Source organism: Paramisgurnus dabryanus, chromosome 16, assembly GCF_030506205.2.
Source record: "Paramisgurnus dabryanus chromosome 16, PD_genome_1.1, whole genome shotgun sequence".
NCBI lineage: Eukaryota > Metazoa > Chordata > Actinopteri > Cypriniformes > Cobitidae > Paramisgurnus > Paramisgurnus dabryanus.
Genome location: NC_133352.1, coordinates 6,659,366 through 6,674,035, shown reverse-complemented (window position 1 = coordinate 6,674,035; position 14,670 = coordinate 6,659,366). Strand labels below are relative to the sequence as shown.

The window sequence follows — 14,670 nt, the reverse complement described above, 5'->3', positions numbered from 1 at the left end:
AATTCAGCAGGACTTTAGAGGGCCTAAACATGCTTGAAAACTCATGAAACTTTACACAGATGTCAAGAGTGGTGAAAATTTACATGTGGTGTAGGCTTTGGAATTAGGTGTCGGGAAATAGCTCTATAGCGCCACCTATAAATTTTAAACGAAGCAGCCCTCGGACTGTGTTTGACGTACAATTACAAAATTCGGTACTCTTCTGTAGCATGACAAGACTTACAAAAAAGTCTTGGAGCAACGCACTAAACCAAACAGGAAGTCAGCTATTTTAATTATTTCTCAGATTTAGGCTCAGTTTTTCTCATTTCCAGCAGTCATACTTTAACTATCTCCTCCTACAGTTGTCGTCGGATCATCATCATATTTGGTGAGTCTCATCTTAAGGCCTTTGTGATGCTAAATTGCGAAGGATTTGATTCTATGTTAAAATTTGTGTCTGTTCCGGCCCGCCAAAATTTTCACTATGAAACAGGTTGCTGGAACTCAGGCATACAGTGTCCAATCGTTCCCAAACTTCACATGATTGATAAGAGTCCTGACCTGAACACATCTACATGTCAATAGTCACTTATGGTTATAGCGCCACCGGCTGGCAACAGGAAGTGACATTTTTATAATGATTATGCAATGTCAGATCTGTCCCAAACTTCACATGATTGATAAGAGTCCTGGACTAAACACATCTACATGTCAATAGTCACTTATGGTTATAGCGCCACCAGCTGGCAACAGGAAGTGACATGTTTATAATGATTATGCAATGTCAGATCTGTCCCAAACTTCACATGATTGATAAGAGTCCTGTGGCCGGTTGCATAAAACTTTAAGGCTAGTCTTAAAAGTTAGTCATGAATTTTTTTCTTCAAGACTGATCATAACTGTTTTAAGTATGTTACATAGAAAGGTTGATTGGTCTTATTTAAATACAAATAATAAGACTGATTAGCCCTAACTAATTTCTAGTTAGTCAGAATCATTCTTAAGACGCAGTCTTAATGTCATGGCTATGTTTATGCAACCGGCCACTGGACTGAACACATCTACATGCCAATAGTCATTTATGGTCATAGTGCCACCAGCTGGCAACAGGAAGTGACATGTTTACAATGATTATGCAATGTCCGATCTGTCCTAAACTCCACATAATTGACAGGAGTCCTGGACTGAACACATCTACATGTCAATAGTCACTTATGGCCATAGCGCCACCTGCTGGCAACAAGAAGTGACATGTTTACAATGATTATTCAATGTCAGATCTGCCCTACATTTTACATGATCATTAAGAGTCCTGGACTGAACACATCTACGTGCCAATATTTACATATAGTCTCTCTCACTCACTCTCACACTCACCCACTCGCTCACTCTCTCTCACTCTCTCACACACACACACACACACACACTCTCTCTCTCTCTTACACGATGCTACCTCACTGTCATTTGTAAGTAGCAACAGGAAATGTGGCACATTATACTACACTTTTAAATGGTTCCCCTATGTTTACATGCTTAAATGCCTATTTTCTACTGTTCCCTTTAATACTTATGCCATGGCGTGGCGGTGTCATGTGTGCGAGGGCCCTTCCATCACTGCTTGCAGTTTTAATTCCTGTTTGAACCTTGTTTTATACAGTTTATGTTTGAACCTGCCCTACTAGAAGAGCAAGCCAGGATAACGAAAAGATTTCAAATGGTGAAATCAGTGCTATTGGTGTCCTTAAGAAATAAACTGACATAGATATGCTATAACAGCAGATAAAGCTGTGATTTTGAAACATGAATACTGTGTATTGTTTTTTCAATATTACATGAAAGTAAAGCCAATTAAATATTATTTTAAATTAATTTAAAATTCTTGACCTGTCCCTTGCTATGATTGTTCTATCCCATTTGCACACACTAAAAATCACATTTGCATATTGTTCTAAGTATAGTCTTATTGTCAAGCAATGTTTGGCATAAGTATACATTATTTTTTTATTAACCCTTTTCCCTTGTTCCAATTCACTACCCTTTTGTGTTGTTAGCGGCCAAAACATACTCCATATAACTCTATGTACAAGCCAGAATTTAAGCTCTGTTTTTTGCACAGGCCTACTAAAGGGTTAATGCTGCCACATGGTGATCAACAGTAAAAATGACAAATTTTTACCTGTTTTCAAAATGTAAAACCACAAAGATTGAAAAATGCATGATAATAAGGTGTCATGGCTCTGCAATCAAAAAATGTGGTCATAATGGAAGTCAATGGGGCAAAAATGGCCACAAACAATAAATGAGGGAGAAAAAATGTATGCTGCACAAAAACTAAAAATGCATCAAAGCCAATGTTTTTAATAATCTTAGACTGTGAAAAAGGTAAAAGAAAATCCAGTCCACAATCACTTTTTATATTGAAAATCTGTAATTTTGTGTGTTTTTTCCCAAATCAGTGACCCCACTTATAAACTTGGCAATGAAAGAGTTAAAATCATAGAATTTTTGTAAACATTTGGTAATTTTGATCAGTACTAAGGGCGATTAACAGATTAATGAAAAAAAAAAAATTCATCTGATACATTTTTACAGCAGTTTAATTTAGTGGTCATTTTTGGCCACTGATAACACTTAAGGGTAGTAAATTTGCCCACGGTATATTGTTACTTTAAAAAAAAAAATCAAAGCATTTTCTTAAAATATGTGTAAATATAAGATTTGTCACCAAAAATCATTCCATTTGCTGAAACACAGAGAAAGTTGTGGCCAAATTAAGACTAAAAAATTACAAAAAAAAGACTCTTGTGAAACAATAAAACATTCCAGTGACATCACTTTAAGGAAGTTCCATCATTTCTCAACAAGGATAACCAGTAGTTAACAACACAAGTCTCTCTCTCTCTCTCTCTCTCTCTCTCTCTCTCTCTCTCTCTCTCTCTCTCTTTCTCTCTCTCTCTCTCCTAGAATGTTCTATTTTTGTTGATTTGTTAGGTTTGACTTGGGGGGGGGGGGGTCATGCAAACACTTATTTATTTAATGTATTATAATCATTATCTACAAGTAACATCACTTCAAAGTGAACAACATGTGATTGTTTTAGGTTAAATGGTCAAACTTGTTACCGTCTGACTCAGCCCTGTTACTTTCCACAGTAAATAGTAATAGTAAATAATAATAAAATAGAAAATACATAGCTGAGATGGCACAATACATTTTTTTTTGTCATTTTAAGTTGTCTTCATTTCATCCATCTTATTTTATTTATTTTTTATGATGGGTCACTTTCAACTAAAGTTTCCAAATTTATATCTATAAAGCTATACATTATTACTTAAACCTAATCTTACATTCAATAATCTTTGTTTTTAATAATATTGATATTCAAAGTGATAGTCCCCCGATTTTAATCGTTTGTTAACCTTGGTTTGTATTTAACTTTTTGAGCAGGGGTCACCAACTGATTGGGGTCGTAGATGAACTCTGTAGGACAGTAGATCAACAGGTTCAATGACTTCACCTTGTATGTACTTCACCTGTCGTCCTGAAGATGTCACTGTCGTATTAAACTGTCATGAGACATTTCATCAACATCTTTATCAGATGCTTAAATTGCTTAAAAATCTGCCTGTCCCAAAAAAGATTATACTATAGTAAATAACAGTTTTAAGGACAGTTAATATCTTTTATACACAATATTAAGGGGCATTTACATTTTGGTAAATTATTTCTTAAACATTTTTAAGGTACAGTTTAGTACAGTAATATTACAGGTTGAATTGTTGTTAATTAATTTTACTCTAGGTCTTAAGCATTTACATTGCCCTATTGATAATAAAAATGTGCATTTTATTAAACTATTAGTTAAGTAGGATGTTTTAAATATCAGCTTTTTTTAGTGTGGACGCAATAAAAATTGCTGTATATAAAAGTTATGACTTTTATTATTTAGAGACCATTATTTGGGCTAAAATCGATGTTTCTTTATAAAATACTGGAAATATTTTTTTGAAGTCCAGTCGTCGCTGTTACCTAAACGTCGCTTCCGGACGGAAATGATGCCCACTGTGACGTCACGCCGGCCCTTCACTGCAGCATGGCGCCGCTCTTGGTCTCTCTAAAATGTGGCTTTAACATTCAAAGGCGTAAATTATCACTGTTACTGCAGCAGAGTAGCACGGTTCACATCTGGAGCTGTCACGAGCACCGAACGGCGAGGAACCGGAAACACCGGAGCTCATGTCAGGTACATCATTACTGTGTCCTTGTATGATTAGTGTCACCACAGGAAAGTTCATAACTTAACTTTAGTGTTTTACTGTGAAATACACTCAACTGTTGATTCACACAACTCACCTGCAGTTTTGTTTACATGAGATGTTTGCTAACTTAGTTGTTGTTTACATGAGATGTCTGCTAGTTGTTGTTTCATACTAGTGCTGTCGGGTAGAAAGTGTTTGTTCACTGTGACTAAGGAAGTTTAACTACTGTGATACGTTCACTCTCTGTATCTGTCTGTCATCAGAAGTACATTTGTCTTCTGTTGTATTTGATCTTCTGTCTGTTTAGTATTGTTTATTTTACTAAGTTATTAAGAAGATGATATGTACATACATACAAATAATGTGTCCACTAAGTTAGTTTAGACTGAGCTGTCATGTGATACACACTCATTTACACTACAGTATGTTTGTACTGATAAGACTTAATCACACTGTCTAAACACATGTGATCTACGACCTCTTTACAACATCTTGCAAACACACAAGGTTATTATCACATTAGTCATGGTGCTTGTATAACTTTATTAAAGTTTCCATCTCCCTGTGCACGCGCTGGGTGAGAGTTGGGCCCATTATACTTCTGCGTAGGTCCTACACCGTAAGTGCCATTTACAGTCATGTGTAGGTTCTATGCCATAGGCTGTCTGTAGTTCTGCGTAGCATGTGCGCACCTCACCAAAATTTTAACAACTCGTCTACGCAGACCGCAAGCATTGTGATTGGTCCACTAGAACCCCTACAGTCCGGTCAAAAATATCTGTGTGACATTTCTTCATAGGCATTTCCGCTTGCGATGGTAAGACCAAAGATGGGCCAAGTTTAGGAGTGATTTTACTCAAACTGCAACAGAAGTCGCTTTCTGTTTACCTGCTGGTTTTCTCAAATCATACATAACAAGCTGCTTCTTCTTCGTTTGTGGGTTTACTGGCCAAGGTTCTGCTTCTTTAGCGGTTGAGCTGCTACTGTGGTGTGCACGCGTGGATACTGCCTACTAGTGGTCTGTATGTGCGTTAGCACGTCTACGCGGACGACGCAGAACTTACGATTGTATCAAATAATCCCGGCAAATAGTCTCAGCGGAGTCGCAGAAGCCCCTCCCATGACGCGAATTTCCACGTGAATGTCTCAAATGACTAGAATTTCAAGCGCAGCTTTCACGCATGAATGAAGCGAGTGAACTCAAATGTTCATACGTCATACTACAAGCGCGTTTTTGCCGTCTCTACCGCGGCTGGTCGGAATGCACCATTACAAACTCTATTCCAGGAAATGTCTATAAGAATATTTATATCACCATTCTTCAAATTGTTTCAGGTATTTTCATGATAATAAAGAATATTTTGAATGATTTTTGTTTAACGAGCGTTGCTTTTTTAATGCACGTTATAAACGACTCGGACTCAAATAATGATTTTAGATTGATAATGACTTCTTACTGACCAAAGCGCCGTAGTACACGCACAAGCTGTGCACAGAATCGATTTCAGACAGGTCTTTTTAATGGGACACGCGATCTATCATCATATTTAAAAAACAAAATGTAGCCTATGTGTTGTGACTACGCTGTAGGAACTACGCATCGCTAAATGAGCTCTGTAGCCTCAACGCCATACACTCTAAAAAACAAACGGTGCTATATAGCACCAAAACAGTTGCTTTGGATCGTAACGATAGAAGAACCATTTTTAGTGCCATATAGCACCGGTGAAGAACCAGTGAAGCACCAGTGAAGCACCAGTGAAGCACCTGTGTAGAACCATATAGTGCTATGTAGAACCATATGTGGTGCTATATGGCCCCTATATGGTGCTTCACTGGTGCTTCACTGGTGCTTCACTGGTGCTTCACTGGTGCTTCACTGGTTCTTCACCGGTGCTATATGGCACTAAAATGGTTCTTCTATCGTTACGATCCAAAGCAATTGTTTTGGTGCTATATAGCACCGTTTGTTTTTTTAGAGTGTAGGCTACGCGTCAGGTTTTATTCATACTTCTATGGTGTTGTTTGCGTCGACATGCAATTACACATGCAGATGGCTAGTAGGCAATGTCCATGGCCACGTGTTACAGTATAGGGGCAAAAGCCGAAGAAGCAGATTGTGTATGTTTTAGGAAAAGCATCAGCAGTAATTAAGGTAAATAGACTTTTTGCAAATGTTAAATATGGCTCCTCAACTTGGTCCATAATTGTTTTTACCCTTGAAAACAAAGATCTCTTTGACCTGAGCAGACCATTTTCAGCACTTGTGGTCCACGTAGCATTGACATGGTGTTAAGTGTAATTAATTTAGTTTAGCTCTGTGTAGCCAAAAATGTATCAACGCGTTCATTCTACGCGGTTCGCAAGCTCTGTGATTGGTCCACTAGAACCCCTCCAGAAAGAACTACTGACTGATTATCAACCTTCAAGATCTTTTCGGTCATCAAATCTACTATTGTGTACGCCTAAATCGAGGCTTAAGTGTAGGGGGATCAAGCTTTTTACATTGCAGCCCCCAGGCTTTGAAACGCTTTATCAATTAGCATAAGACAAGCTCCCTCGCCTCTCACTTTTAAGTCAAGATTAAAAACAATTTTATTTTCATAAGCTTTTGATTGACATTGTGTCATGCCTATAAATTATCTGATGTCATGTTCATTTCTGTTTTTGTTATTTGTCTTGTTTGTTTGCTATTTTTAGCATGAATTTCGATTACATTGTGGAAAGCACATTGGTCACCGGCAGTTGTTTTTAATTTTGATATACAAATAAATTGTCATTGAAAGAGTTGTTGATTTGGGTAGAAATATTTGTGATGGATTTCCTAAAAGAGGAAACTAATGATAACACATTCAAATTTATACAAATTAAAACAAACATTTTATTTGCAAATGTGAGGCTTGTCAGAGTTACAATTCTCTGCGAGCGATCTGACGTAAAGGACTTTGCTTTATAATATAGACTGTGTTCAAAAGTAGGCTGTTTTGGACCAAAAATTACACACATTTTTATTTTGCAGTTAAGTTCAAACCCAGTTTCAACATGGGCCATCAGCAGAAGTCAAAACAGTCAGCAGATTCTAGAAGCAGTGAAAGTAAGTCAGAAAAAACTATTCAAGTAAGATAAAATAATATCAGAAAGGCTAAATAGTAAAATAATGAATAAGTAAAGGTTGATTTGAGTTGGTGTATTTCAGTATTTACAGGTTTCAGAGAGACAGTGCTGGCATGGAAACGCAGGAGGAGGTCTGAATGCAGATCCCAAGAATGTGGTAAGAATATATTCATCTCAAATGTGTGATGTGGACATTGTTGTCTATATTAATGAATAATAATACAAAATCTCTTTTCTACTGTCTGTTCTGTTCTTAGTAGGTAAAATCAAATCAAAATCACATGATTTTAGAGATATATCCGTCTTTCCCTATTCATATTCAAGTAGAGAGGACTTTAGTCTTGCATGACTGAAATAATTTTGTTGCAAACATGGCGGCCTAGTGATGCGACCAGACCACCCTATAGAGACTTTGATCAAATTTTCTCAACATTTTCTTATTTATTAAATATTCTGTTTTCAGGAATATGACGCATTAGATAAGTAAAGCTTGCTTGAGAAAAGTGAGAATAGCAATTTTTTTATTATAAGTGCCTGTCAAAAAAATTCAGTATTCAGGATTCATAAAGTAAATGAATGTTATAAGCTGTGGGTAAAAACACAAATGGCCCAATAGCGACACCTTGTGTCCATTGGAAGTGGTTACGTGAGTAGTGGTGTTGAGTTTAGGGTTGACTTTTGCTCTGATGTTTTTACTCTTTATCCAGCAGACTGTTTTGTCACTCAAGATGCTGTTTTAAAGTGACTGCTAGTTTTCACCTTTGTGTTTGAAGAACATCTCAGGTTTTCAGTCTGTGCTCTAGATAATTTTCAACTATAGAAAATACAAACGTTGTTATAAATGACCCCAACATTGGCTCTATCAGAAATGTAGTTGATTATTTATTTGTTATTGATGCTTTAGTACAGGAAGGACCCATAGTCCTGCACAGTTTCTTTGTTTTCCTCATCTGACACACATGATTCAGGCCTTGCGATTCCTACTAATGAGTTGATGAGTCCTTCAGGACAGATCTGAGAAGCCCTGCTGTAGTCAGACCAAGCATTAAATTGCCTTTAATCGTGTGAATAATTTTTTTGTCCACTGGAGTGAATTGGTTTTACTGCAGTTATGTTGTGTGATCAGCTTGAACAGATGTCTGTGTCATAATTTATGTGACAAACTATTAGGGAATATGGGTAGTGTTGTGTATTAATCTGTTTATTATATTGTACATAATACAATCATTCAATATAAGTCTTCACTCTTGTTTGCCATGATTTTTTTTACCTGTATTTAGTTTTCTCATTAAATCTTCTTTTAATATTCTTAAATCGTGAGCGGGAGAACTGATGGGTTTAAGTTGCAGCGCACTAAAGGCCGTTTCACATGGTACGCGGCAACCGCGAGTGTTTAGTTTTTTTTTTAATAGGAGACGTGCGTAAAGCGGCAAAACGGGGGCGGTTACAGAGGGGAAGCGGAGTTGGTCCACACGCCTTGCTCGTGCACCCAAAATCCTATTCCTTCTCCGGACATGGGACTTCATGACAGGCGCCGTTGAAGATAAACATATTTGCACTAAAGGCTGCACAAAACGTTTCCAATTCAAGAGAAAAGCTGAAGCCGCGCGGCGATTTTGCTGCTTACCGCGTACCGTGTGAAACGGCCATAATATGTCAAAGTCGGCTGCTTGTGTTGTTAGTAAAAATGCCCCACAAAGTTTTGTTACATGTATATGTAAATGCTTTCTCTGATATTTCTGAGTAATTTATAAAATAAACTCTTTTAACTTTCATACGCTTGCAAAATGAAAGAAGAGAGCAGACACTTTAGTTTTATCACTGGTTGCCAAAAAAGATTGTTAAATAATTGTGATTATTATGACTTTGTCCATAATGGAGCAGCCCTAATATATGATGTTTTAATCATGTTTAATATTTTTCTATGACTATGCTCTTTCATGATTAATTTCGTCATAGTTCGATTTTGTTTCACATATATTGACTTATAAGGACTATGGAAATATATTTATCATGTATACATGTAGGATCATTTCTTTTTAACGTTTTCATTGTAAACATGATGAAATGAAAACTGTGTGATTAAGTTATGATGGACTAACTCTGTGTATATGTGTGTGTATCACCAGCTGAAGGAAGTGAATTCATCGAAGATTCTTAAAGCGATGTTCACGTATGTTTGGCCCAAGGATCGCCCGGACCTTCGTGCTCGTGTTGTCATATCTCTATGCCTCCTCGCTGGAGCCAAGGTGTGTATGTTTATCACATCACATCACATCAATACTGTTCAGTGAAAGTATTTTCTAAATACAGCTTGCTTTTTTTTCTGTAGATGTGTATAAATATATATAGCAGCAGCATTTTTAAATCATTTTGTCACACTTTATTAGTAAAATCTTAATCTTTTCAATACTTTGCAACCAGAATAGGTTTAAGATTTTAATGTAAATAATAATGTAATTTTTTTCTGGATTACTGTTAGATGTATTGATAGTCAAATAATTGTGTTAAATACTATTAGATGTTTGTTACTTTTTATCAGTCGAAACGAAATTTTACTTTTTGTTGTGAGCTAAATTGTATCTTAACTAGGGCTGTAACGATAAATCGACCTGTCTAAAATCGATTCTGCATCGCAAGGCTGCGATTCTGTGTTTCATGCGCAGCTTGTGCGTGTACTATGGCGTTTTGGTCAGTAAGAAGTCATTATCAATCTAAAATCCTTATGAGTCGGAGTGGTTTATAACGTGCACTTAAAAAACAACACTCGTTAAATAAAATCATTCAAAATATTCTTTATTATCATGAAAATACCTAAAACAATCTGAAGAACGCCAATATAAATATCCTTCTAGACATTTCCTGGAATAGCGTCCGTAATGCTACTACTTCTGTGGCACAATTGGAGTTTCTGCACGAGAGCGCCCTCTGGCTTTTGGAGGTGGCGGCATTTTACCGTAATTCATTCAAATTCATTCATTGAGGAAACGCGCATTTGCACGATAAATCGTTACAGCCCTAATCCTAACAATGAGATTTGCTGTCCATGTAAGTCACCTAATGTAAGCCAGTTTGGCCTCTGTCATCCATTTACATCAAAGTTGAAATGTTTCACTATTACCGAAGCATAAGAAAAACTTGAATTTTCATGACCAGCCGGTTTCGTCTGCCTTGTGCAGGCTATTATTGTTTCAACCTGTTTGGTAATTAAAAGTGGTTTATATCCAGTTGCCTTCTGACTCTGTCCTCTTGGTAAAGGGCATTGCTATGAATGTGTGCTGTTAGAAAGTGAAATTACACCTGAGGTGCTGGCAGCTCGTTTTTATTTTCAACCAATGAAGCTTTAATGCAGTAATTAGTAAGTTACAGATCTCTGCTTTATTTTACTTTGACACGGGGAACTCTGATATTCCTGGCTGAAGCTTAAATAAACACGATTTACTTATGTTTCACCCCCATAAAATCAAAATGAACAAAAAAAGTATTTTGTAAAGTAATAATACTTCAAATTAAGCAGTGTTTGTTTGTTTTTGTCACAATCTTAAGCCCTATTCAGACGGTAATTGTTTCTCATGGGGACGTAAGGTATTTTCATCATCTACAAAGGGTAGTCAGTGATTTTATTACCTTCTGAATCCAGAATGTCAGTGTTTTTTCTCTAAGCACCTGCGTTAAAATTCCTGGTCGTTTTATCTATTGTTCTCTGACAAACAATCTTCATAACTGAAATGATGAGAAGTATGGGCACAATCTTTCATTGCCCTTCTACAGCGAGTGGGAGCTGATATAAATAAAGAGAAGAAAATCACGGAAACATTTAAAATGTATATTATCAGCAGCAACAAGTGCTAAATACAATTATTAAATGTATTTAATTACAAAACACTATTCCATATACATATACAGTGGCGAGTCAAAGCAGTGGTTCTCCAAAAGGTTAGTTTCTCGAAGTAAAATTGAAAGTGTCATCTCCTAAAATTACATTACAAGCCGTCTGAGTCCCATGGGATGAAAGAGGTGAAATAAAGTGAGGCCAAATTAAAGGGAAATGGCGTGCAGCTAATGCTGTGCTGTGTATTGGCGTGGCCCTGCAGCTGTCCGAGAGCTTTTAATTAGCTTTAATAACCATTTCAATTCCATTAGCGAATGCATCAAGCGACTCATTTTCAGATGTGTCTGCAGGAGCGCACGCTCAGCCCTCTTTTAATGCAATGCCACGCGGTGCCGGGGTTCTGCCCACCGCTGCACTCAGGAACTTATCAAAACATTTGGCACGCTCACACCAACCTTTTTCTTTTTTCCCGTTTGTCCTCCAGATGACCAATGTGACGGTGCCCTTCATGTTTAAATATGCGGTGGACAGCCTGAACCAGATGTCGGGACACATGTTGAACCTGAGCGATGCGCCAAACACGGTGGCAACTATGGCAACGGCTATTTTGATTGGCTGTAAGTCCTGCATGCTCCTGTCTTGGCAGGTGTTTGGCTTCATTTTGGGAAGTGTGCTGCATATTAAATGTCGACTGACCTTTCCTGAAAAGTTTTGTGTTAATGTTGCTGTTGCAGTCATTATAATGGGTTCTGTCATGCGTGCATCTGCTCTTATAGGTGAGGTGTAAAGTTTCGTGTTTAATTTGCTTATCTTATTGACGACGCTAACCTGCTCCTGGCTAAAACACAACACTGTAACCTTGGGGGAAAATCTGTTCACGGTTGCATCATGCTTGGTTTTTAAACAACTGAATTAGTGCATTAAAGGGTCTTGTACATTTTGTTATTGTTAGTACACAATAATGGGAACTCAACTCCACCTGCATTTTATTCACGATAAAAACCACAATAGTTTTGACTGAATTTTTTTTACGTAAATGCATATTTTGCCTGCAAACAGCTCTTTTATCAGAAACCAGATTAATCGAGCGATAATTTTTTCGATTAATCGACTGATCGTATTAAACATAAATTTTTACTTAATTATATTTTTCACTTATAGCTAAATAAGGCACTAAATTATGTCATTTGGTTTTGACGATTATGACAATTAACCTTGCAAGGTTTACCTGGTAGTAAATAATAATACACATAACACATCTTTAAAAGTAATTATTTAATGAATATATTTTTCAAAAACTGAAAATTCTTCATAAGAAATAAACACAAAGTGTTATAACTGAAAATAAAAATGCAATCAAAATAAACTGACTATACCAGAACAGGCCTTAAACAGTACCAATCCTACTAATTCAGTTCTAAACCTTGATGAAAATTAACATTATTCATTATTATCAAAATAAATATGCCATTATAATATGAAAGTGATATATAGCGTTGTTACAGTAATAAAAACCTGGATTTTCCTCTTACTTTAAAACAGATGTGAGTTTGTGGTTCAATACTATTTTTATGAAAACCCAAAAAACAATTCAACAAATACAAATAATTTGTTACATTTATATAGCGCTTTTCTGTAGCACTCAAAGAGCTTTTCACATGAAAGGGGGATTCTTCTCAACAAACATCCTATCAGGGTTGCCAGATCCACATAACAAAACTAGCTTAATGGCCATTCAAAACTAGTCCAAAAGCATCCCAATGACTATTCACAACCTAAATACCAACAACTAATGAACCAAATCTTTCAATCTTTAACCCGCAAACAAAATTTAACCTGCAGAAACGTTTTAAAAGAAGCCCAGTTCAGAACTCCGCTGAAAGGCAGAGGATCTGGCAAAACGCTGCCTTGCTTTTAACCAAGCTGGTTGTGCGGTGTAAAGAAAACGTGCCTGATTTTGAGCGCGCTGCTCGCCCTGTATAAAGATACAGCACCTGACTTATAAGCACACAGTTCGCGCTCTTTGAAGCTGACACGTGTCCGTGCTGTCCGACGTAAAATAAAATTTAACCGATTTCATTATCAATGTTAATTAACTTTATCGATTAGTTGATGCAGTTCTGTCTGTATGTAAGCATGTGACAGTGAGCTTAGACCCAAGTCCATTTTTATATAAAGAAAAATGAAGCTAATGAGTAATGGTAACTAACCACTTAGCAGGTCATTGTGTCTTCGAGTGAAAATTAACTTTCTCCCATAACTGTATGTTTTAATGAGAGCCATTAGGTGCTGTGCACACATGTCATTAAATGTTTCTCCGAGCCGCTCCTGGTGTGAATGTGTGTGTGTGCGCGCGGTGTATAAGCCACAGATTATCTTTGCGCAGTTTGCATTAATTGTGTTTAAAGCTCTTATTTTGCAGAGGAGCAGATTGTGTATGTTCATATGAACAGATATAATCGTGAGGTTTATTCTTGAAACTGGAGTTGAAATGTTGTGTTTCTGCCCTCATTATATCATGCACCCTGTTTAGGGAAAGATTTTGCTAGATTTGCGATATATAATGGCCAGTTGTTAAACATCTTAGCATGTGGGCATCATCATTATGACCATATGATCATAAACACAGTCTATACGGTAACACAAAAGCAGTACAGATTCATTTTTATTTTACAATGTAATACAGGATTACATAAAGCCTGTCTGTAAACTTGTGTTATGGGGATATGATAAATACAGGACTTTGCAATATTATATTTTTATTTTACTATGAAAGGCATACTGTTTGATGTATAACACATATTTTCATATGCACAGCCATGTTACTTATAAGCAGAAGGTTTTTTTTAGCAATGTCACCCATCCTGATAAACAACACTGTGAACTATAGAGATTAGATACATAAAGCCTACTATACTTCCAAACAATTAGAGAAAGCATGTGAAATGATCATTGAATATGTGAAGTAAGGTTGTAGCAGTAAAATGTAACCTGTATGAGCAGACATTGACTGCAGGCATTATTTTAAGCAACAAACACTAACAAGGCTCCTGTTACCTGGCATTGTTAATAATGGAAAGTGAGTCAGATAAATTCACAGGTCAAGAGGATTGTAAAGTTCATCTATGTGTGATGGTATGTTAGCTGCTTTAATGAGCTTCAGGTACTCTTGAGTGAAGAGAAAGAGGACACAAAAACTGCATGAAATGTTTGCTAGATGTGTAGAATTGAACTCGCTATAAAATTCACAGTTTTGCACAGCCCATGCAGCAAAAAAAATTTTTTCAACATATTTAAAAATATAAAATGGCCAAAAAATATATGTACTGAAATATATTTTGAAATATGAAAATATGTTTACAAAAAATGTATTTTTCACCAATATATTTATTAGCCCTTTTTTATATATTTTGAAATACTGTGCAGAAGTCTTAGGTCACCATGCTACCATTACATTTGTTGTTTTTGCAATTGTATAGTGAT

The 14,670-nt window shown here is 36.5% G+C and overlaps 1 protein-coding gene across 1 annotated transcript in view; it reads left to right on the top strand.

The window, feature by feature from the left end:
- Positions 1 to 4,036: 4,036 nt before the first annotated feature.
- abcb7 (ATP-binding cassette, sub-family B (MDR/TAP), member 7) overlaps positions 4,037 to 14,670 on the top strand; it is a 32,312-nt gene continuing 21,678 nt past the window's right edge. Inside the window, exons 1-5 of the mRNA XM_065268002.2 lie at positions 4,037 to 4,225; positions 7,261 to 7,335; positions 7,438 to 7,512; positions 9,485 to 9,604; positions 11,672 to 11,804. Of these exons, the coding sequence (XP_065124074.1) occupies positions 4,076 to 4,225; positions 7,261 to 7,335; positions 7,438 to 7,512; positions 9,485 to 9,604; positions 11,672 to 11,804 (553 nt within the window). The 5' untranslated portion in view covers positions 4,037 to 4,075. The remainder of the gene's footprint in view (positions 4,226 to 7,260; positions 7,336 to 7,437; positions 7,513 to 9,484; positions 9,605 to 11,671; positions 11,805 to 14,670) is intronic.